This window comes from Linepithema humile, chromosome 6 (assembly GCF_040581485.1).
Source record: "Linepithema humile isolate Giens D197 chromosome 6, Lhum_UNIL_v1.0, whole genome shotgun sequence".
Classification (NCBI taxonomy): Eukaryota; Metazoa; Arthropoda; class Insecta; order Hymenoptera; family Formicidae; genus Linepithema; species Linepithema humile.
In genome coordinates, this window is record NC_090133.1 from 17,678,893 (window position 1) to 17,702,286 (window position 23,394).

The following is a 23,394-nucleotide window of genomic DNA, read 5'->3' on the forward strand; positions in this document are numbered from 1 at the left end:
ATAAATTGTTCTTCATTGTCGCAAAGTAATGCGATTGAAGTCTCATATTTTATTTTTTAAGATAGTTTAAAGTACACATGATGTTAAAATTGCGTAACATTGAAGTAAAAAGCGATACAATGGGTAACAGTCTTTTTGATTTATTCGGTATCGCTTTACATCAATAAATTATAACATATTAAAAATAAATCCATGACTCTAATATAAATTATCAATCATCGTGGTTGTTAAAGAGAATGTACACGAAGCTAAACCTAACTCCATCATCTTCCACCATATTATGTGTACGGATGTCGTTAGCTCGGTCTCTGCGATTGATGCTCTTGCGACTGCGATTTGTTGCGATGCTCGTAATTCACGAGCCTTTGCCCCACGAGGTATTTATCGTTCTTAATATGCTCATAAAGCTTCTTGAATTGGCGTATTTGAACGCAGATCACTATGCAGACCAAATTTACTAGAAGTAGGAAAGGATATAGGCGCCTAGCGATAAGGATTTGGGTCTGTAGATTGGTCACGAGAAGCGGAACTATTCCGTAGGCCACGGCGTAAGGAACCGCGAGAGCGAGACCGAAGCAACATATAACGGGGGCCGCTAACTCTTTTACAACAAATTTCAAATCCATTTCTCTTATTCCGTCGTTGTATGCTCGTTCGATAGCAAGACGTATTCTCCAGTCAGGTCCCATCATCGTCACGGCGGTAGCTATCTTCGTGTAAAGTACGCCTAATGCCCAATCCTGCCAGATGAATAAGATGGGATTTTGCTCTAATGGGACACGTAACGGAACTACCACTACTAACTCCAGAAGAAGACCAAACAAGAGCGGTATGACACCGACGAGTAGTACAAACGCCACCGAGGCTTTCACTCCTAAGATTGCCCAGTGTTTAATCCGATCTAAAATGGCTCTTCGGCCACGAGGCAGCCAGGAGAATGCTAATGCCAAGCCTCGCGCCGCGGCCCAACATACATACGTTCCGCATGCTATCGTGTATACTTCGTGCACTCTTCCAGAAAGAGAGCTCACACTCTCGCCACCATCTAGAAGTAAAAGCAGAATGAGATATACGATTAATGCGAAAATAAAATTTATTTATAATTTGCAAACGTTTGTATGGAAAATTATAACTAAGATAATTTATGCGCGACTCACCGGATCCGGTTAACGTAGGTGGTAGCACGGGCGGTGACGGAGCGGGCGCTCCTACCATCCACAAGGCCATCACCCTACGTCCAAGCCATACGGGCAGAGTCATGGCAATTAGACTGGCGATTACGAGTGACACGCAGACGCAGAGTAAAAGCCCGACCAATCTCGCGGGAAACCAACGCGGTCTGACATAAGGCTGATATCCCGTCGGTCCCTCTCTTTGTAACAGCGCATGATGTGCAGCGCCCAAGTCCGGATGCTGCGGTTCCTCGATAACAGCCGGTCCGGGATCATCGGCTTGATCTCGCAAAAGATACGATTGCAGATCCAGCATCCATGCTACTACGCGACACCAAGCTCGCACGAGGGCTTTCAACCACGTACGGGTATGCGATTGTTCCAATAGTGCGGGAAGAATTACTTGTAGCAGAAGGAGCTCTAACGAAAGTTCGCTGACCTACATTTGCGAAACATCACATTATAATTGCTGTAACAAGGAGTAAAATCAAATAATGTGATTATTATGTTTCTCACCTGAGCTTCACTTTGCACGGTCACGGTGTAAGGTAAAAATCCTGGCCAGGCCCATCTCAAAATCTTTACTGGCAACCACAACATCAGTAAAATTGCCGTGCCGAATATGATCGCGGATGCGACCAGTCGCCGCACATGACGTAGTATGGGAAGATGTATCATTTCTTGTATAGGGGAGAAATCAGGATCGTTCAGATTTCGCAGAAACCAAAGAACCCCGGGTCGCAGAACTTCACGTAAAAGAAGAATGAACGATGCGAAATAATATATATAGACCATTCCCACCAGCCAATGAATGAACATGGATGTGCCAGGAGCGAGTCTGAATGAGGATTCTCTATCTTTAAGCGTGGCGTCGAACATCGCCAACGAGCAAATATCCAACCACCAGCCGCAAACTAATGGAAGTACGCCGATCTCCACGACGGAGAGCAAAGAAACCTTGACGATAACGTAGCAAAGCCCTAAGATTCGTTGGGAACGCTGAAAGCCTAACAGAGCGGTGAGAGTATGGAGAATCACTAGAGAAAGTCCGATTATGCAGTAACCACACAATGTGGTCAGTAAGCCTTCAAAGTGCGATGCCACTGCATGCTCCTCCAATTTTAATCCCTCTATCGCGGAGTGACCAATGTGATAAGGACAGAAAGCAAATACCTAAAAAAAAGTAAAAAAGAAAAAAAATTATTTTTGCAAGATATTTAAAATAATTTAAAAGTTTAATCACATATTATTTTAACTACTATATTAATCATATTATTATATATACTATTCAAAAATGTTTTATCTCTGTGATAAACTCACCATAATGAAAAGAGTGTTTAGAGATACAACCCAGAAAACATGTTCAAGAAAGACAAGAGATCCGTCCAATCCTAAAAGGCGTTCCCAAGTTAGTTCTTCAGCGGGTCTATCCCATTCCATAGGATTCCAATTGGCTTCTTCGGCTTCACCCTGTGCTTGTCCGCCGACAGGCGCTTGTACCGCATGTCCTCTCGCCCAGCGCTCACCACCAGCTGCATTTGCTGCTGCATTGTCTGCACCGGGCTCATCTCCGATTGGAAGAGGTGGTGCAGGAGGAACTGGTGCCTGTATGTCTCTCGCTAGATTCTCAGGTTCACCAATTCGTGGATTGTTGGCCAAATTATCTGCCACTTCTCGGTATATAGGACGTTGGTCTTCACATAGTAAATAAAAAAACTATTATTAGATATCTGCGTGATAAGCGCGATAATTTTGTATAACTATAAAAAGTCCTGTTTATTGAAGTATGAAATACCTTCGTTCTGTAGCTCTTCTTCTTGTGGAATAGGTGGATCGACAAAAGGAGGGACATTATTGTTGTTCTGAACTTCTTGTGGTGCAACGCGTTGTTCCTGAGGTTGCTGCGGTTGTTGTGCGTTTACTTGTGGCGGATTGTCGACAGGAGGCAACTGCACATTGTCTCTCTCAAGCCAATCAGGTCCTCCAGCATGTAGGATCTGCTCGCGCAGCCATACTAAACCGATAAACGCAAACAGAGTACAGGTAACTACGAAACAACCGTGAAACACATCCGACGAGATATTTTCCGTTGAGAGTATATCCATCGGTAACGACATTATCTGTAAATATAAAATTATTCATAAATTTAACAATTGCACTTGCAAATTTAATTGTATTAAAGATCAGTCTATATATATTTATCACTTACTCGAACTACATCAAACGGACCGCTGAAGAGAGCTCTATATGTGCGACAGGCGGTTAAAGGAACAATTCCCAGCCATGCAGCTGCCACCAACGTGTAATGTAACCAATACTTCACAGCAGTGACAATGCTTGTAAATAAACCACCTACAACATCTCTTAGCGGTAAACGACGTGGCATGTCTGGGCTGTATATAGGTGTAAACGAGAAGCGATAGCCACAGAGCTCGCAGTACTCTTTGCGTGAATAACGCATCCACTGTACCAGACATTCTTGATGTATCCATTTAATGCTGCCTGTGCAAATGCAAGGATGGAATAGAGGTCTGTCTGCAAGGCCTTCGGATCGACAGACCCTGCAGATATCTGTACCCAACATGTCCTCCGTCATGTTTGGTATTTAAAAAAATCCATATATCACAAACAGGAAGTCAGAAGAAATCTTCTATCGCTGAAAGCAAAATTAGAAATTTATAAAATCCCATTGCATAGATAACAAGTACAATAATGTATATTTATACTGTTGTGAAATTCTGTGTTGCAATATCTTACGCGTACTAATTAGTGTACGAAATAATTAATTTTCAAAGACTATTACACTACACAGATCATTCATTTGTGATATAAACATATTCTCGTGATATAATCATATTCTTTCTTGATATGTTTTGATAAAAACTTGTATTATCTCGAAAAAAAATGTTAACGGGAAAAAAGTATTTTAATAATCGATTTAATCTGTAGAAATGCTCGTGTGATACTTAATTTTAAATCGCCTGCATTTAAGAGTTAAATAATGACTAATTGCGCATTTATGTCCACAAATCTAACATAAAAAAACCCAGTCATCCGAAATGACATGTCAAATTTACATGTGCATCGCTAATAATGCTATTCATGTCGTTAACGAGCTGTAATCGACACGAAAGATGCCTCAGGCAACAAATTGTTGAAATTCACTTTAGAAAAAAATATGATCAGCTGCAAAACAGAAATCGCGTTATCAGACATACGCATTGATCATCCGCGCAAAAAACTGTTATCCCTCTTTATCACGCCAACAATAATACGAGAGGACACGTAATACGTTACTTACGCGTGTATCCAAACAAAAATATATCAAATAGAAAATTATTATGCAAAATATCGAAAAATGTCTACTGCTACTTCCAGTTCTTTCTATCTGGCGATGGCAGGGTTTGAAACTTGACGTAAAAGTTCCCAGGAGCATCGACACGCAGATTGCTTCAAAAAGCATGGCTGCAATCTGCTCATTAAACGTAATAATTGGCTATCGAATAGGGACTGTCGAAAATACCGATGCAACAGCCAATTGGCATCCATCATGCTGGTGTGCAAGTGAACGGATTTTAATTGATTAAGGTTGATTAATGACGTCATCGCCATTATGCGAGTTCAGAAAACACAACGGTTGTGTGAGCGCTCATCGCCATTGGAGTATTCTATCGGATCTTTTAGAGCCAACAAATCAACGTCGAGTGTTGACAAGCATACACAACAGTTGTGCAACTGTGTGTTTTCTGAACGCGTCCATTGCCAATAAAAGACTTGAATTTATAGTAACTAAAATAGTGACTAATTTATATATTTATTTATTATTATATTATTATTATGTATTATTATTATATTATTATTTTATTATTATATATTTATTTATTTATTTATATATTCTTCATATTTGCAATCATCTAAAATTCAGTTCTATAAATTTGTGCTCAATTATATAAAAATAATTGTGATTGCATTTAATTTTAGGGGAACATACGGGATTATATGTAAATCTGTTTTTGATACTTGTAAAGCCTTGTGTCCACGATGCTAGAACTCAATCCGAGATCTCGGTCCGAGTCCTCGAACAATAATATTTATACTTGGCTGAATATAGTTAGCGTTGTAATCGAGTTACGATTCTTTACGATGATTTTCTGATCTATGTTATATATTGCCAAGTTGGTTTATAGATATCATCAAGTGATGCACCGCTTGATTTCGAATTTTTTATTTTATTTAGATGGTCCAGATATTGTGATCTTAAATTATTAATTTTTTTTTTGCAATTTCAGTTGTTAGTGGTTGTCCTGTTAATTCTTTGTACTGATTACAGATTATCTGTAAAGCTTGATCTCGTTTTATACGATTATGATAATCAACACTTTTTGTAACATATAAACAAGAATGTTGTTGATATAACATTAATAAAATTTTAACATTTTCCTTATTATCCATTTTTTATTATAAAAAAAGTTTTTTTCTGAAAATCAATTTTATATATTATTATACTTTTCTTGAAAAATAATATGTATATATAGGTTATAATATATTTTTAATGTCTAATTTAATCTGCATTAAAACTAATAATAACTACTTATGTAAATCTTATTAATTATTAATCTTATTAATTTATTTTATTTAAGAATTATATTTCTCTTATTTTTTCAATTCTATAATTACTTACTAAAATATTATTTATATTGTTCACAGTATCTCGTATCACTATAAGTATCTTATATTTTGTCTTGACAGATAGTAAAAGAAACTAGTAAAATCTAATAACTCGCAATAACTCGTACCGAAAAATGGGACGCAACGCATTTTTTCGTTTGAGCTTCTTATTCGAGTTTTGCATCCAAATTCAGTGTGTACATGATCCGAGTTCTAGTATCGTGGACACAAGGCTTAATGGGTGGACTGGCACTAGAATTGTCAAATCGCCGGGATTTCCGGGAAAATCCCGGAATTCGTCGGCTGGTCCCGTGTCCAGTAATTGAAGATTTTTGTCCCAAAAATGCATAATTTTAATGAAATCCCAGGATTTATTTCATATTTTTAGGTCATTTCTCACAATCGCAATCGTCAATACTTACATTAAAAATTTATACGAAATTATGTGATTCAGACACTCACGAGCGCGTCCACAGTACTGACTTATAGCGTTTTCGATTATACAGGATTTGAACGACCCAGGGTTGGTTAATGACGTCATTGCAACCTCTCCACCAATGAAAGACTTGCATTTATAGTAAAATAGTGATTGATCAACCCTGGGTCGTTCAAATCCTGTATAATCGAAAACGCTATTAGTTTACACCGATTGTTTAGTACGCGTATCAAATACTAAATCTGCTTCTCCGATAGGTATAAATCGTTTAGTGTAAAATCTACACCAATCAAAAAAGCTGATTTAGTATTTGATACGTGTACTAAACAATCGGTGTAAACTAATAGCGTTTTCGATTATACAGGATTTGAACGACCCAGGGTTGGTTAATGACGTCATTGCAACCTCTCCACCAATGAAAGACTTGCATTTATAGTAAAATAGTGATTGATCAACCCTGGGTCGTTCAAATCCTGTATAATCGAAAACGCTATAAGCCACTGTGTTGTGCTTTGTGCGTTCTGGCGTCGTTCTGGTAGTGCAGTACATCAGCAGTGCATCGTGATATTTCCCGCGGTACGTTTGACCAACGACCGCTGCTCATTCGGTTTTTGTTTTAAATAACTCCGCACGGGCACATGACATGAACGTGCTTGTTTGATCTAACGTTATGGAACTCGAATCAAATGTATTACATTGGTAGTACAAATGATGTCCAGTTTTTATATAACGGTATTTCTTAGCGAGTATATATTAATTTAAGGCAAGGTGCAATCGCAATCAATGCAAATCATGTTTATTATATTTCTCGGTTATGAAGTCAATTTTTATAATCCACTAACAATAAGAATATTTCATATTTTTTTATTCGTACTCTACAACATAATAACTATATTAATTTAAAGATGTAATTCGTTGTTTCTTCAGAAAATATCTATTCGCACATTCTCAGAAAGGCACTAACAAAACCAAAAGAAATCGGGACGAGCAATAACATGTCAAAACATTGTCGCGTCGTATAGTGTTCCTAATATACATCTGAGAACTATGGAATGTAAAAATGTTTTATAAAAATAAAATCTCTTTATATACCTATTGATAGGTGGGCTTGATCTAATATTCATATACGCATTATAGAAATCTACTAGATTGTACCTGACGTTAGTTATACGCGCGAACACAGAGTTAATATATATAGATTAAAATATCTGTTATTAATTCGCTGTTATCTTGCATTTCTTAATTTATTGACTGGCATCTAATGCTTGTTGGATGTCGGCTATGAGGTCCTGCTTCGATTCCAGACCGACAGACAATCTGATCAATTGATCAGTTACGCCTGACGCTGCTCGTTCATCTTTCGATACGAATGCAGGCATCATAGTGGATCTACACGAGTGAAAATCGTTAACATTTTCTTAAATATGTAACATCGATTAATCTCTACTTACGGTGATGAGGCTAGCGATTCGAAACCTCCTAAGGACACACATAAAGTGAAGGCTTTCAATGCTTTCAAGAATTTGTGAGAGTTGCCTTTCAGATAAAAGGAGACCATTCCACTGTGTCCGGTTGATTGTTTAAGTGCAACATCGTGCTGTGGATGTGATGGGAGATCTGCAATAGAACGATATGTGAGTTTTATTTTATGGATGTTTTATCATTATGGATATTTTATCATTGTTTTACACGTTTGATAAAACGTTAATTAAGCAGTAAATAAGCGACTGACAAGTTGATAATTAAGGTACAGTATTGTTTTACATTTCGCGAGATAAGAGGAGTAATAAACCATACAGATACATACAGGGATGGAACACTCGCTCGACATTCGAATGAGATTCTAGGAACTTGGCCACAGCCAAGCCGTTTTCCATGTGCCGCTGCATTCTAAGCCCGAGAGTTTTTATGCTACGATTAACTAAGGCGCAATCAAAAGGCGATGGAACAATGCCCATGGCTAAAATCAAGGTATATATAAATGTGATGAATACCTATAACAAAACTTTTACCGATTTGGAAAAATTTAGAGCCTACCGTTTTACAAGAATCGCAACTTTTCTGCGAGATCGTCCCGGCGTGTGATTGCGGCACCCATAATAACATCCGAGTGTCCGTTCATGTATTTCGTAAGTGAATACATTGAAATGTCAACCTTAAACTCGAGTGGTTTCTGTTTTGAATGTTAATTAATATATATTGTAGTTTCTATTTTCGTAATTAGACATTATTTTTCTCAGTATGAAATACGGAAACTCACTTGAAAGTAGCATGTCAAGAAGGTATTGTCGACAACTACAATAATGTCTGGACGACGAGATTTCACAGTATCGACAAGAGCTTTAAGATCTACAACTTTTAACAATGGATTGCTTGGCGATTCCAGCCAGATCATCTTTGTATTTGGTTGTATGGCATCTATAACATTCTGTACACTAGTCATGTCGACAAATGTCGATTTTATGTTCTGCTTGATCAAACATTTTTGGAAGTAAACGGTGGTTCCACCGTAAAGGTCATCTGCAGATTAAGTGATCTCCTGCTTGCATTAATGCTGTAATTGTAGTCGTTGCGCCTAAGCCAGAGGCAAACGTCAGACCATGTTTACCATTTTCTAAAGCTGCCAAACATGTTTCCAGTACGTTGCGTGTAGGATTGCCGCTTCTGCCGTATTCGTAACCCTGAAAAAACAATCAAATTAGAATTGAAATAAAATTAAAATTAAAATTTTCACACAAGAAAATAAAAAGCGAAATAATATTATTGATTGAATATTATTGAACTCAATAATATTTCAAACATTTACGAGTCAACTCATATTTTAACCATGGACCACAAGATTTTTACCAAATTTTACTGAACTGACTTGTAAATTCTAACTCTTTCATCACCGGGTCACTTTTTGTATACTATGGATACTTCTTTTAAATAAATAATCTAATCTACCGATCCATTGCAACCTATATAACATGATTTACAACAAGACCGATACGCTATTACACCACACTTTTGCTTAACGTTTATGCGTTTGTGGATTTTTTCAATATTGTATTTTTAAAAGGATGCGTATGTTTTAATTTTATTAATAATGGATTAGCAATTTGTAGCACTGAAGAAAGTCTTATTTAGCCTTATTCAGCTTTATTTATTTTTAGAAAGCCTTATTTCAAGTTTTTTTAATTAAAATTTTATTATACATAATTTTAACAACATCCAGGCTCATTAAATTTATCTGAATTATATCTAAAGACTGATTAAATTTATATCTAATCTTTTTTATAGCTCATTAAATTTATCTGAATTATATCTAAAGACATTCAATTTATATCTATTCATATTTATAGCTCATTAAAGTTATTTGAATTATGTCTAAAGACTTAAACATTTAGATAAGGGTTTAAATTAGGATTTTAGAAATATATTTTTCCTTTTTATTTTAATTTTTTAGTAAGAAATAACTTTGAGATAGATGTGATTTATGCATAATTTTATTAACAGAAATTAATTTACTAACAAATTAATAATAATTGGATTGAATGAGAGGTGAATGAGAAGAATCATTGTCATCAATTAAGAGCTGAATGTGTCAGTACATTTGAATGAGGTCAGTACATTTTGCACTTACTCTGTGCTGCCCTGGAGCATCCTGTTGAAAACTCGTAGACATCACCAGAGGAGGAACAATTGAAGCATGTGTCCATTGTTGCGGATCCTGTCCAGCATGAATGGCTATAGTCGAAAAATCTCTTGCTGAAGCCATGACCTGTTCAACAAAAATTTTACACTATTGCAATAAATAATGCAATTATATCTTGCAATTTCTTACATTGCAAAGAAAAAATTAGTAACATACAATACACTTAATAAAAAATATAAAAAATAATATGCCATAATAATAGTAATCATAACATAATAATATACTTGTATTACATGATACAATTTGTACAAAAAAAATACAACATCATCAATACGATATCTGATAATTAGAAACCTGACGTTGCGCATTTCAAATTTAGATTAGATAAAATAGAAACTCTTCTTATTCGTTGTATAAAACAATTGGCAATTTTCTTTCGAAATTGAAACACTTGAAATTTTTTATAGTATCTTGTTCTAAAAATTTAAATTAAGTTTCGGCAGTATACACATACTTTGTTTTATTACACTGCACTTTCTGTTTTTGTTCTTGATCATCTCGCTCCATTCAGAGCACGAGTTATATCCGTTGCATTTCCGGTATGAAAAGTGCAACGGGTAAGAACAAGTGCTTCCTTGGTTCCGATCACACACTTACGAGTTTGAATGATGAAACGACCTTGTCCTGACGACGAATTGGCGGAAGAAATATAACTTTGTTGATACCGAACTTTTGCTGGAACACCTTCAACCAAAATGAATTGATCGTACCGACGTACGTATTTATCAGTCTACAACGTGCACAGTCACTTGTTTGATGAAAGAATGGTGGGATGCTAAATGTGATGACACTGTCGAAACAGCGATGCACTTATGCGACATTTGATATATCGTTGTATTATCGCAACGTGTCAGTAGAGTATTTTTTCAAATTGTCAGCAGTTTATTAGTTCTTTTAATCTGTAAACACAACAAATTAAATTAAATTAAATTTTATTTTAATTAAATTTGATAAAAGTTTATTTTTGAAAAAATGTGCAATTGCAAAAATTTACATTAAACATGTATAAACAACATTATTATAAAAGAGAATCGGCAAGAGCTTTTTGCTTTGTATCAAAATTAATATTGTTCTATTAATCTTTTGTCTCTTAAAAATTTATTCTACCACAAATTTTCGTTTACTTCTAAAATTAGCAGGCCTATAGATAACGGATAAATGTTATCTCATTTACATAAGTTGTTACAATTTTAACATTGCATAATTGTTTACTCGAATTGTGTATTTTGCTTCAGCAAAGCGAATATTTCATCTTGTCGGAGCAAATATTAACAAGTGATAAAATTGTATTATTCTTGCTTTTTTTATGCATTTAACGATGCATTTAACTTACAATTGGCGGACTGATAAATGTCATCTTATCAGTTTCATTACTCCTGTAATATTATCATTCTATCGTTTATATATACAACATGATTGTCACTTGTATTCATCCTCATATTCTCGTGTTCGAGAAAGAGACGGAAATCTAGTATAAATCAGCGAAATCAAGATTAACGAAAGAGAAATATCAAATAAAGATTTATTTATGGCAAAATTTGCTAAATTTACGTGTATTTATTGCTAAAGAATAGCAATTATTGTGTGGCGCATTATTGATAAAAAAAATGTACTTCATTTGTCGCGTCACACAATATCATATAAAATATCCATAATAAAGCAAACGTGTTGCCAACACTTTTACATAACATCTTTGAAATGTCTCTTGATTTGTCTTATAATCACTAACAAAAGTCTTATAATCATTGTAGTACAAATAATGTCCAGTTTTTATATAACGGTATTTCTCAGCGAGTATATATTATTTTAAGGCAAGGTGCAATCAATGCAAATCATGTTTATTGTATTTCTCGGTTATGAAGTCAATTTTTATGATTCACTAACAATAAGAGTATTTGATATTTTTTTATTCGTACTTTACAACATAATAACTGTATATTAATTTAAAAATGTAATTCGTTGTTTCTTCAGAAAATTCGCACATTCTCAGAAAGGCACAAACAAAACCAAAAGAAATCGGAACGAACAATAACATGTCAAAACATTGCCGCGTCGTATAGTGTTCCTAATATAAATCTGAGAACTATGGAATGTAAAAATATTTTATAAAATAAAATCTCTTCGTATACCTATTGATAGGTGAACTTGATGTAATATTCATATATGCATTATAGAAATCTATTAGATTGTACCTGACGTTAGTTATACGCGCGAACACAGAGTTAATATATATAGATTAAAATATCTGTTATTAATTCGCTGTTATCTTGCATTTCTTAATTTATTGACTGGCATCTAATGCTTGTTGGATGTCGGCTATGAGGTCCTGCTTCGATTCCAGACCGACAGACAGTCTGATCAATTGATCAGTTACGCCTAACGCTGCTCGTTCATCTTCCGGTACGGATGCATGCGTCATAATGCATCTACACGAGTGAAAATCGTTAACATTTTCTTAAATATGTAATATCGATTAATCTCTACTTACGGTAATGCGGCTAGCGATTCGCAACCTCCTAAGGATGCACCTAGAGTGAAAACTTTCAATGCTTTCAGGAATTTGTGAGAGTTGCCTTTCAGATAAAAGGAGACCATTCCACTGTGTCCGGTTGATTGTTTAAGTGCAACATCGTGCTGTGGATGTGACGGGAAATCTGCAATAGAACGATATGTGAGTTTTATTTTATGGATGTTTTATCATTATGGATATTTTATCATTGTTTTACACGTTTGATAAAACGTTAATTAAGCAGTAAATAAGCGACTAACAAGTTGATAATTAAGGTACAGTATTGTTTTACATTTCGCGAAATAAGAGGAATAATAAACCATACAGATACATACAGGGATGGAGAACTCGCTCGACATTCGAATGAGATTCTAGAAACTTGGCCACAGCCAAGCCGTTTTCCATGTGCCGCTGCATTCTAAGCTCGAGAGTTTTTAAGCTACGATTAACTAAGGCGCAATCAAAAGGTGATGGAACGATGCCCATGACTAAAATCAAGGTTTATATAAAGATATATATAAATGTGATGAATATCTATAACAAAACTTTTAACGATTTGGAAAAATTTAGAGCCTACCTTTTTGCAAAAATCGCAACTTTTCTCCGAGATCGTCCCGGCGCGTGATTGCAGCACCCATAAGAACATCCAAATGTCCGTTCATGTATTTCGTAAGTGAATACATTGAAATGTCAACTTTAAACTCGAGTGGTTTCTGTTTTGAATGTTAATTAATATTTATTGTAGTTTCTATTTTTGTAATTAGACATTGTTTTTCTCAGCATTATGAAATACGGAAACTCACTTGAAAATAGCATGTCAAGAAGGTATTGTCGACAACTACAATAATGTCTGGACGACGAGATTTCACGGCATCGACAAGAGCTTTAAGATCTACAACTTTTAACAATGGATTGCTCGGCGATTCCAGCCAGATCATCTTTGTATTTGGTTGTATGGCATCTATAACATTCTGTACACTAGTCATGTCGACAAATGTCGATTTTATATTCTGCTTGATCAAACATTTTTGGAACAAACGGTTGGTTCCACCGTAAAGATCATCTGAAGCGACTAAGTGATCTCCTGCTTGTATTAAAGCTGTAATTGCAGTCGTTGCGCCTAAGCCAGAGGCAAACGTCAGACAGTGTTTGCCATCTTCTAAAGCTGCCAAACATGTTTCCAGTACGGTGCGCGTAGGATTGCCGCTTCTGCCGTAAACGTAACCCTGAAAAATACAATCAAAATTAGAATTGAAATAAAATTAAAGTTAAAATTTTCACACAAGAAAATAAAAGGCAAAATAATATTATTGAACTCAATAATATTTCAAATATTGACAAGTCAAACTTATATTTTAACCATGGACCACAAGATTTTTATCAAATTTTACTGAATTGACTTGTGAATTCTAACTCTTCCGTCACCGGGTCACTTTTTGTATACTATGAACACTTCTTTTAAATAAATAACGGCTGATCTACCGGTCCATTGCAACCTCTATAACATGATTTACAACAAGTCTGATACGCTATTACACCACACTTTTGCTTAACATTTATGCGTTTGCGGATTTTTTCAATATTGTATTTTTAAAAGGATGCGTACGTTTTAATTTTATTAGTAATGGATTAGTGATTTGTAACACTGAAGAAAGCCTTATTTAGCTTTATTTAGCTTTATTTCAAGTTTTTTAAATTAAAGTTTCATTATACATAATTTTAACAAAATCCAGGCTCATTAAATTTATCTGAATTATATCTAAAGACTGATTAAATTTATATCTAATCATATTTATAGCTCATTAAATTTATCTGAATTATATCTAAAGACATTAAATTTATATCTATTCATATTTATAGCTCATTAAAGTTATTTGAATTATGTCTAAAGACTTAAACATTTAGATAAGGGTTTTAGATTAGGATTTTAGAAATATATTTTTCCTTTTTATTTTAATTTTTTAGTAAGAAATAACTTTGAGATAGATGTGATTTATGCATAATTTTATTAACAGAAATTAATCTACTAACAAATTGATAATGATTGGATTGAATGAGAGGTGAATGAGAAGAATCATTGTCATCAATTAAGAGCTGAATGTGTCAGTACATTTGAATGAGATCAGTACATTTTGCACTTACTCTGTGCTGCCCTGGAGCATCGTGTTGAAAACTCGTAGACATCACCAGAGGAGGAACAACTGAAGCATGTGTCCATTGTTGCGGATCCTGTCCAGCATGAATGGCTATAGTCGAAAAACCTCTTGCTGAAGCCATGTTCAACCTGTTCAACAAAAATTTTACACTATTGCAATAAATAATGCAATTATATCTTGCAATTTCTTACATTGCAAAGGAAAAATTAGTAACATACAATACACTTAATAAAAAATGTAAAAAATAATATGCCATAATAATAGTAATCATAACATAATAATATACTTGTATTACATGATACAACTTGTACAAAAAAAAAATACATCTGATACGATATCTGATAATTAGAAACCTGACGTTGCACATTTCAAATTTAGATTAGATAAAATAGAAACTCTTCTTATTCGTTGTATAAAACAATTAGCAATTTTTTTTCGAAATTGAAATTAAAATTATTTAATAGCTCATTCTAAAAATTTAAATTAAGTTTCGGCAGTATACACATACTCCGTTCTATTACACTGCACTTTCTGTTTTTGTTCTTGATCATCTCGCTCCATTCAGAGCACGAGTTATATATCCATTGCATTTCCAGTATGAAAAGTGCAACGGGTGAGAACAAGTGCTTCTTTGGTTCCGATCACACACTTACGAGTTTGAATGATGAAACGACCTTGTTCCGATGACGAATTGGCGGAAGAAATATAACTTTGTTGATACCAAGCTTTTGCTGGAACACCTTTAACTAAAATGAATTGATCGTACCGACGTACGTATTTATCAGTCTACAACGTGCACAGTCACTCGTCTGATGAGAGAATGGTGGGATGCTAAATGTGGTGACACTGTCAAAACGGCGATGCACTTACGCGACATTTGATATATCGTTGAATTATCGCAACGTGTCAGTAGAGTATTTTTTTTAAATTGTCAGCAGTTTATTCGTTCCTTTAATCTGTAAACACAACAAATTAAATTAAACTAAATTACATTTTAATTAACCCTTAATCCCGACGGTTCTTTTCGGCACCTTTAATCCCGACTCATGGGTCGCTTTGCGTCTTTGCGTTATTTGAATCAGTAAAAACGCTTTAAAAAATCTGAAAAAATTCATGGAGCTTCTTTCAACCTTCAACTTGAAGTCCCAATTATAATATTTCGATAAAAATTATTTTTTTTATATAGTTTGTTATTAAGAAATGGAGGTACCTTACAGCACTTTGAAATTTCGCTTGGGTCGAAAACGACCCATGAGTTGGGATTAAGGGTTAAATTTAATAAAAGTTTATTTTTGAAAAAATGTACAATTGCAAAAATTTACATTAAACATGTATAAACAATATTGTTATAAAAGAGAATTGGCAAAAGCTCTTTGGTTTGTATTAAAATTAATATTGTTCTATTAATCTTTTGTCTCTTAAAAATTTATTCTACCACAAATTTTTATTTACTTCCAAAACTAGCAGGCCTATAGATAACGGATTAATGTTATCTCATTTACATAAGTTGTTACAATTTTAACATTGCATAATTATTTACTCGAATTGCGTGTTTTGCTTCAGCAAAGCGAATATTTCATCCTGTCGGAGCAAACATTAACAAGTGATAAAATTGTATTATTCTTGCTTTTTTCATGCATTAACGATGCATTTAACTTACAATTGGCGGACTGATAAATGTCATCTTATCAGTTTTATTACTCTTGTAATATTATCATTCTATCATTTATATATACAACATGACTGTCACTTGTATTCATCCTCATATTCTCGTGTTCGAGAAAGAGACGGAAATCTAGTATAAATCAGCGAAATCAAGATTAACGAAAGAGAAATATCAAATAAAGATTGATTTATAGAAAAATTTGTTGCTAAATTTACGTGTATTTATTGCCAAAGAATAGCAAATTTGTGTGTGTTGTATGTATGAGCAAATGTAGTATGTAGTGACATGCATCATCAAAGCGCATGCGCAGAAAGAAATACCTTGGCTGCGTACGGGGAGTGCGTTATTAGCGCTATTTGCATCTTTTATCTTTGTTTTATGTCTAATGAGCGATAAAGATAGAAGACGCAAATAGCGCTAATAGTGCGCTCCCCGAACGCAGCCCTTATGTACCGTTTCGTACATAAGAAATAGGGACGCCTTATGCATAAGGAGTTAGCAGTCTAGTAATATATAGAAGTCTGTGGTTAAAGCATTTCTGTGATCGAGTGTACAGTAATGGCAAATTTCCACTGAGCGCGCATCATCCGTCGCATCACGAATTAACCAATCAAAACATCCCATTTTATGGCATTGTTTGCCGCGCTAATAAAATGGGATGTTTTGATTGGTTGATTCGTGACGCGACGAACGACGCGCACGTGACGCGCTCAGTAGAAATTCGCCATAATACTGCCATACTCGACAGCCATGTTGGATTATACATTCTTGAGCATTTCTGATTGGCTATTATTTTGTACGACTGCGCATCCACGGGACTGGTACACCTTTGTATTTACATCGTGTATGGAATGTAAATAATTTTTGAAGCAAGTTGGAACAAGTTGGAAGTTCCAAACTTAAAACAAGTTTGATATGCTGTCAGTCTGCAAGATAGCACAATAAACTAAAAGTGAAAAATACATTTATTCTTTATTGATAATATATTTGCTTCAATAACGTACTTTAACAAATTAGTCGCATAATAACATTGATATTACGTTTGTTCACAAATACTGAAGATTATTGGAGTCAATTTATAACCTAGGTAATTAAAAATCGTTGATAATGTTGAAAATTGTGTGTTATGGCTTTTTTAAAATTGTATAATATCGCATCTAATTATGCAATATTTTGTGGACACTTAAACTGGACACTTAAAAGCATAGGCAGCAAGTTGTCCAAGTTTACAAATGCTTCTTACGGGGTAAAGCAGTATTGTTCAGAATACAATATGAAAGTTCTTAATGTTGCTGAGAAACATGATGCTGCCAAAAATATCGCTGGTTATTTGTCACGTGGTACCAGCAGAAAGGTAAATAGTTGCAGTAAATAATTTATTATATTTTTTCAGATATAACTTATGATTATTACGTTTCTCATTGTTTAATTATGTTTATTTATTCGTATAAGAAATAAGTCAGAAAAGAAGTATATTAGTATAGAAATATATTATTAAATATTTCCATTTTATTACAGAGAGAAGGCTTATCTGTCTACAACAAAATTTTTGAATTTAATACACAATTGTGGGGCCAAAACTGCCAAATGGTGATGACATCGGTATCAGGCCATTTATTAACTTATGAATTTATAGGAGCATATCGTAAATGGCAAGGCTGTCATCCATTGACTTTATTTGATGCTCCATTGTCAAAATTATGTTCAGATGAAAGTTATATAAAAATTAAAAAGACGTTAGAGCGAGAAGTAAAATTTTGCAATGCATTAATTATTTGGACAGATTGTGATAGAGAAGGGGAGAACATAGGTTTTGAAATTATACAGGTCTGTCAAGCAGTGAAGCCAAATATTCGTGTATACAGGTGATTGGAAATATGTTCTATATTTATTTGTTATTTTATTTACTTTACAACATATCTATAATATAAATTAATATTATTTCAGGGCAAAATTCTCAGAAATTACAAAACCATCTGTTGAAAGAGCTTTACAAACTTTGGGAGAGCCAGATAAGGCAATAAGTGATGCTGTAGATGTAAGAAGCGAATTAGATTTAAGAATTGGTATTGGTTTTATTAGCTAAGATTATGTTGTTAATCAGAATGATGAATAATTGTAATTTCTATAAGAATCTTCTAATTAAAACTTAATATCATGTTATAGGTGCTGCATTCACAAGGTTTCAAACCTTAAGGTTGCAAAAAGTGTTCCCTGATACTCTTAGAGATATGCTCATCAGCTATGGAAGCTGTCAGTTTCCAACACTTGGATTTGTAGTTGAAAGATTTCTGGCGATTGATCGGTTTAAGTCTGAGCCATACTGGAAGATAAAAGTGACCGATGATCGCGATGATACATTTGTAGAATTCAGATGGGCCAGAGTAAGATTGTTTGAGAAATTGCCTTGCCAGATTTTCCTGGACATGTGTTTGGAACGCCCAGAAGCAACAGTAGAGAAAGTAGCATGTAAGCCGAAAAGCAAATGGAGACCTTTACCCCTGGATACCATTGTAAGTAATGGAATTAACGTACAAGTTTATTGTTTTATTTGAAGAATTATCGATTCAGGAACTGGAGAAGCAAGGCTCTCGTAAGTTACGTCTAAACGCAAAGGAGACTATGAAGATAGCAGAGAGATTGTACACTCAAGGTCTCATTAGTTATCCACGCACGGAAACTAATATATTTCCGAAGGAATTGAATCTGAGATCTTTGGTAGAACAACAAGTCGGCAATCAGGCGTGGGGTAATTTTGCGCAAGGTTTATTGGAATCTGGAATAAATCCCAGACAAGGGAAGAAGAGTGATCAAGCGCATCCGCCTATTCATCCCACAAAGTACTCTAACAGTTTGCAAGGTTTGTTTCTAGTCTATTTTTGTCCAATGTCAAACTGATTGGGTCAATTAATTGCAACTTGTTATCAGGAAACGAAGCAAAAGTCTACGAATTTGTGGTTCGACATTTTTTGGCTTGTCTATCGAAGAACGCAGAAGGTCTCGAAACAACGGTGGAGATCGATATCGCGAAAGAAAAATTCGTGGCTAACGGTCTCAAAATAATAGCAAAGAACTATCTCGAAGTTTATATATACGATAAGTGGAACAACAAACAGATACACTCTTACGAGCAGGGACAAGTTTTTCGGCCGACCAGCATAGATATGGTAGAAGAGAAGACTTCACCACCTAGCTTGTTAACTGAAGCCGAATTGATTGCGTTGATGGACAAACATGGCATTGGTACGGACGCCACTCACGCTGATCACATCGACACCATCAAATCCAGACAATATGTAGGTTTAACAGACAATCAATATTTCATGCCGGGCAAATTGGGAATCGGACTGGTCAAGGGTTACGACGATATGGGATTCGAAATGTCTAAGCCGCATTTGCGCGCCGATCTAGAAAAGGATTTACAATTGTAAGTTGAATTGATATTGAATTGAATTGATAAATATATAAATTTTGGCTTTTAATATATAAAATTATATTGTCACAGAATATGCCAACGTCAGAAAGAGCCGAATGAGGTGTTGCAAAATCAAATTAACAAATATCGCGAGGTGTTCAAAGTGGCGATGGAACGTGCTAATCTGATAGACGCTGCTTTAGCACATTATCTTGAAGAGAGACCTACCCAAGCTGAACAAGTACAGTTTGCTCCTGTGGAAGAAGAGATTGCTATCTTAAAATGTCCGAAATGTGGCTCCAACATGATTTTGAAGGAAAGGAGGCAAGGCAGAGGAAAATATATTAGCTGTATGGGTTATCCAACGTGTACTAATGTAATCTGGTTCCCAGAAGCTGTAGAAGATGTAGAAATTTTGAATGAAACATGCAATCAGGTAAACGCAACATTTTTCAATCGTAATATCTTGCATAAATATGTGCTTTTTGTGAATAAATTAACAAAAATAATTTGTTTTCAGTGTACAGAAAATATGCGCAAATTGAAATTCAAATTAGTGAGAAATGTTATACCTTTGTACGGTACTTCTTACACTACTTGTATAGGATGTGATACTACATTCAACGAAATGTTAAATATTAAAGAGGATTGTATCAGACAAAACAGGAGAGCAAATTACATTCAAAATAATACAAGGGATACATCAAGCTCCACCTCAAGTACGTCTCAGTTGCAAGTCACTCAGCGACAGCAACCTGCTTCCAATAGTACAAGATCTGTTTGGAATAATAATGACGTTGCCTTGAATAGAACTTCCGATACGTCTGGAAGAAGCACACAAAATCATAATTCTCAACCAAATAGATCAAATACTGTCAATAGAAATACAACAATGTCGAATAACACTAATGGTGCAAGATCTGTTCGGAATAATAACGATGTTGGCTTGATCAGAACCTCCGGCACATCCGGAAGAAGCGCACAAAATCATAATTCTAACGTTTCTCAGCCAAATAGGCCTGTTAACAGGACTGTTAACAGAAATACGAATAACAGAGGCAACTTTGATTCTTGGGATAACTCCTGGGACAATTTTAATACGGATGACTTTAACAGTTCATGGGACGGATCAAATCAGTCTGCGTCTAGCAATTCTCATAACGCAACTAACAGAAGTAGCACCTGGGGTAATATCGACAATGATGCTGAGATCATGTGTAATTGTCATCAGAACGCAATTCAGTTAACAGTGAGAAAAGAAGGACCGAATAAAGGTAAGTGATAAAGATACATAAATCTTTGTTGCACAATATGATTTGAATAATATTTATAATTCCAGGACGTCTGTTTTACAAATGCGCTAAACCGCAAGGTAGTGGTTGTGATTTTTTTCTATGGGCATCTGATGGAGCTGAACCTCAAAGTAGCGCAGCGACTTCAAGCCGTGTACCTGCGTTAAATAGGGACGATGGAAGTGCTGATCACTTTTCTCGCGTTGGTACTTCTAATAATGATTGGGGAGACTCGTCAACGAATGATGTTATGTGCCAATGTAATCAACCTGCGCGAAAGTGAGTGAACTAATTTGATATATCGATAATTAATAAGCTTTAATAAATTGAAGTCTTGGTTAACATCAATGATCAATAGTTACTGAAAATATTTTCACGTATTTATTCAGGCTGACAGTTCACAAAGAAGGACCCAATAAAGGCCGACAATTTTATGGGTGTCCAAAAGGTATGAACTCCACTTGTAACTTTTTTCAATGGGCAGATGAGAATGATAATCAAAATACGGATTGGAGCAATTCAGTTGTAAATAGAGGAAAAAATAAAACGCATAGTAGAGGCGGTAGTGTTTCCAAAAGGCCAAGACTTACCGGCAGCAAGAGAAAATGTGGAAATTGCGGAATGGAAGGTAAAATACTTAGATTATTGTACTCTTATCAGGTTCATACATATTCACACATATTTCTAAAATAGTAACATTTTATTGTAATTAATTGCATCTGTTATCATATGCCAGCTGTATACATTGCTCTTTTACACGATTCATTATTCATATAGGTCACACGAGAAACAGATGTCCAGATAATGCGATGGACTGACCAGTGAATTTTTTTTACGGAATTGTAAATAATGTACAGTTTACAATGTGATTTAAGTTATAAAAAGTTTGACAAGAACAAAGCAGTGTCAAATAACTTTAGCTTTAAGCTTTATCTTTGAGACTTAACTTGTGCCTTCTTGAACAAACTTATAAGTATAAAAGTAAAAAAGGATATGATTCAAACTTATTAAACAAATATTTAAATTAAGATTTTATAGTTATCATTTATATCCAATAATAAGACTCAATGGACTAAGCAACAACTTTTTTGTTGTGAGGAAAATTATTTTTTAGTCTCTCCAATTCTTCTTTCTGTGAGTGAGCCTCTGCAGTTGTTTGTGTTAGCTATGAAAAATTAATCAAATTATTATAATATATGTTATAAAACTTAATATTTATAATAGTATTAGTAATGTTACTATTAACGTGTTACTATAACTTATTTCATATATAAATGATTATTTTTTAGATATTAGTTTTAAGAAACACAAGATAAAGAATTACCATATCTAATAGTACATCAAATTTTAATTTTAACAAGTTGTTTTCTTCTTCCAGTCGTCTCACTTCTTTTTTTAACTTTTCATTCTCTTTAAAAGTACCTCCTACTTTGCCAGTTTCTAGAATAAACATTTATTTTTATAAAGTGTCAAAGGTCAAAGTACAAAAGATAAAATTTATGTGCAATATGATAAGATGTTATTCACCTGGAATCCATAGGCCAGCCTCAAAGATTGCTTCCTGATCTCCAAGACGAAGACGTATAGGGCCCACTTCTGGACCAAGTTCTTTCTCTATTCGTTTGGGACTCAAATTTTTATTTGCTAAGAAAACCGATGCCTTTCTAGTCGGCGTCTTTTTGGGAGAAAATTTATTAGAAAAAAATGGCATATCTTATCACGGTGAATTAAATAACACTAAAAGTATTCAAGACTAGCATTGACAAGAAAAGTTATCTAACTGTTCAAAGAGATTATATATATGGAAGTTTTGCTTTTAGCACAATTGCTATATATTATATTAAATATTTTTTAACATTTTACATAAAAGATATTTTACAAATCAATACATCTTATGCGATTAAATTTTAAAGCCAAATAGGTTATATATATGTTTACTTTGACGTTGCTTAGTAACGTTTTAAATTTGGGGCAGGGACAACCAATCTCTAGAGGTCTGTTCTTTATAGCTGAACTAGCTGCATTAATTCCGAGTTTATCTTTTTCTCTCCACATTGGAAGGAGAAAGATAAACTCTGAACTAGTGCAGCCAGTTCAGCTAAAAAGAACAGACCTTAAATCAATTAATTCCTATGCAGATGTTTTTTTCTCATGTCACTATATTTTATTTACTAAATTTCACATTTTATGTTGGTAGCCTCGATCTAGCTTTGCACGTTTATCGCACGAGGGCTCCGAAGGTCGATCCGGAGTTCATCACTTTTGACGTCTCTCGGAATCTCAATTCAAATTAAATGATAATCGAGTACATGGTTCATAAGAATTGTCATGTCGGTTTTTACTGGCATGATGAGTAATACGAAATTGCGCAATATATTGGCGC

The 23,394-nt window shown here is 34.6% G+C and overlaps 4 protein-coding genes, 1 long non-coding RNA gene and 1 pseudogene across 11 annotated transcripts; 2 read left to right on the forward strand and 4 right to left on the reverse strand.

Annotated features, from left to right (window-relative positions):
* Positions 1 to 29: 29 nt before the first annotated feature.
* LOC105674761 (E3 ubiquitin-protein ligase MARCHF6) lies at positions 30 to 4,616 on the reverse strand. 3 transcript variants are annotated; one of them, XM_012371318.2, is made up of 7 exons: positions 4,474 to 4,616; positions 3,382 to 3,828; positions 2,968 to 3,292; positions 2,493 to 2,866; positions 1,689 to 2,345; positions 1,158 to 1,611; positions 30 to 1,045 (listed from the first exon to the last, which is right to left on the reverse strand). In XM_012371318.2, the coding sequence occupies exons 2-7, from the start codon at positions 3,766 to 3,768 to the stop codon at positions 297 to 299; spliced, it is 2,946 nt and encodes a 981-aa protein (XP_012226741.1). In that variant the 5' UTR covers positions 3,769 to 3,828; positions 4,474 to 4,616; the 3' UTR covers positions 30 to 296. The 3 variants fall into 3 exon arrangements, with proteins under 3 accessions (XP_012226741.1, XP_012226743.1, XP_012226744.1); XM_012371320.2 differs by lacking the exon at positions 4,474 to 4,616 and adding an exon at positions 4,391 to 4,468; XM_012371321.2 differs by lacking the exon at positions 4,474 to 4,616 and adding an exon at positions 4,250 to 4,366.
* Positions 4,617 to 7,056: 2,440 nt separating this feature from the next.
* Positions 7,057 to 10,825, reverse strand: LOC105674766 (cystathionine gamma-lyase-like; annotated as a pseudogene).
* LOC137000645 (uncharacterized) lies at positions 7,791 to 8,395 on the forward strand. Its single transcript, XR_010890912.1, has 3 exons — positions 7,791 to 7,910; positions 8,030 to 8,247; positions 8,307 to 8,395. It is a non-coding gene; the product is annotated as an uncharacterized lncRNA (long non-coding RNA).
* Positions 10,826 to 11,865: 1,040 nt separating the features above from the next.
* Positions 11,866 to 16,450, reverse strand: LOC105674765 (putative cystathionine gamma-lyase 2). Of its 2 annotated transcripts, XM_012371329.2 has the most exons (8): positions 16,299 to 16,450; positions 15,292 to 15,594; positions 14,625 to 14,766; positions 13,286 to 13,708; positions 13,060 to 13,195; positions 12,818 to 12,970; positions 12,462 to 12,627; positions 11,866 to 12,399 (listed from the first exon to the last, which is right to left on the reverse strand). In XM_012371329.2, exons 3-8 carry the CDS (start codon positions 14,757 to 14,759, stop codon positions 12,255 to 12,257), a joined length of 1,158 nt encoding a protein of 385 aa, XP_012226752.2. In that variant the 5' UTR covers positions 14,760 to 14,766; positions 15,292 to 15,594; positions 16,299 to 16,450; the 3' UTR covers positions 11,866 to 12,254. The 2 variants fall into 2 exon arrangements, with proteins under 2 accessions (XP_012226752.2, XP_067213931.1); XM_067357830.1 differs by lacking the exons at positions 15,292 to 15,594; positions 16,299 to 16,450 and adding an exon at positions 15,147 to 15,264.
* Positions 16,451 to 17,118: 668 nt separating this feature from the next.
* Top3alpha (topoisomerase 3-alpha) lies at positions 17,119 to 22,039 on the forward strand. Of its 4 annotated transcripts, none has more exons than XM_012371323.2 (12): positions 17,119 to 17,391; positions 17,508 to 17,658; positions 17,823 to 18,169; positions 18,252 to 18,370; positions 18,471 to 18,817; positions 18,876 to 19,164; positions 19,233 to 19,731; positions 19,810 to 20,155; positions 20,240 to 20,993; positions 21,059 to 21,290; positions 21,401 to 21,639; positions 21,789 to 22,039. In XM_012371323.2, exons 2-12 carry the CDS (start codon positions 17,578 to 17,580, stop codon positions 21,827 to 21,829), a joined length of 3,294 nt encoding a protein of 1,097 aa, XP_012226746.1. In that variant the 5' UTR covers positions 17,119 to 17,391; positions 17,508 to 17,577; the 3' UTR covers positions 21,830 to 22,039. The 4 variants fall into 4 exon arrangements, with proteins under 4 accessions (XP_012226746.1, XP_012226747.1, XP_012226745.1 ...); XM_012371324.2 differs by having other exon boundaries at positions 17,513 to 17,658; XM_012371322.2 differs by having other exon boundaries at positions 17,119 to 17,658.
* Cby (Chibby) lies at positions 21,693 to 23,039 on the reverse strand. The gene is made up of 3 exons (XM_012371325.2): positions 22,539 to 23,039; positions 22,336 to 22,451; positions 21,693 to 22,176 (listed from the first exon to the last, which is right to left on the reverse strand). Exons 1-3 carry the CDS (start codon positions 22,720 to 22,722, stop codon positions 22,084 to 22,086), a joined length of 393 nt encoding a protein of 130 aa, XP_012226748.1. The 5' UTR covers positions 22,723 to 23,039; the 3' UTR covers positions 21,693 to 22,083.
* Positions 23,040 to 23,394: the final 355 nt, after the last annotated feature.

Coding starts and splice junctions, on each gene's coding strand:
- LOC105674761 (XM_012371318.2), bottom strand. CDS start 3,768: ATGACGGAGGACATGTTGGGTACAGATATCTGCAGGGTCTGTCGATCC. Junction 2,867..2,967: donor AGAAGAGCTACAGAACGAAG/GTATTTCATACT, acceptor TACTATGTGAAG/ACCAACGTCCTATATACCGA. Junction 1,046..1,157: donor ACCTACGTTAACCGGATCCG/GTGAGTCGCGCA, acceptor TTTTACTTCTAG/ATGGTGGCGAGAGTGTGAGC.
- Top3alpha (XM_012371322.2), top strand. CDS start 17,431: ATGGCTTTTTTAAAATTGTATAATATCGCATCTAATTATGCAATATTT. Junction 19,165..19,232: donor GTACTCTAACAGTTTGCAAG/GTTTGTTTCTAG, acceptor ACTTGTTATCAG/GAAACGAAGCAAAAGTCTAC. Junction 19,732..19,809: donor CTAGAAAAGGATTTACAATT/GTAAGTTGAATT, acceptor ATATTGTCACAG/AATATGCCAACGTCAGAAAG.
- Cby (XM_012371325.2), bottom strand. CDS start 22,722: ATGCCATTTTTTTCTAATAAATTTTCTCCCAAAAAGACGCCGACTAGA. Junction 22,452..22,538: donor GGCTGGCCTATGGATTCCAG/GTGAATAACATC, acceptor TGTTTATTCTAG/AAACTGGCAAAGTAGGAGGT. Junction 22,177..22,335: donor TTGATGTACTATTAGATATG/GTAATTCTTTAT, acceptor AATTTTTCATAG/CTAACACAAACAACTGCAGA.
- LOC105674765 (XM_067357830.1), bottom strand. CDS start 15,199: ATGGAGCGAGATGATCAAGAACAAAAACAGAAAGTGCAGTGTAATAGA. Junction 13,709..14,624: donor ATGCTCCAGGGCAGCACAGA/GTAAGTGCAAAA, acceptor TGTATTTTTCAG/GGTTACGTTTACGGCAGAAG. Junction 13,196..13,285: donor TCTTGACATGCTATTTTCAA/GTGAGTTTCCGT, acceptor CATTCAAAACAG/AAACCACTCGAGTTTAAAGT.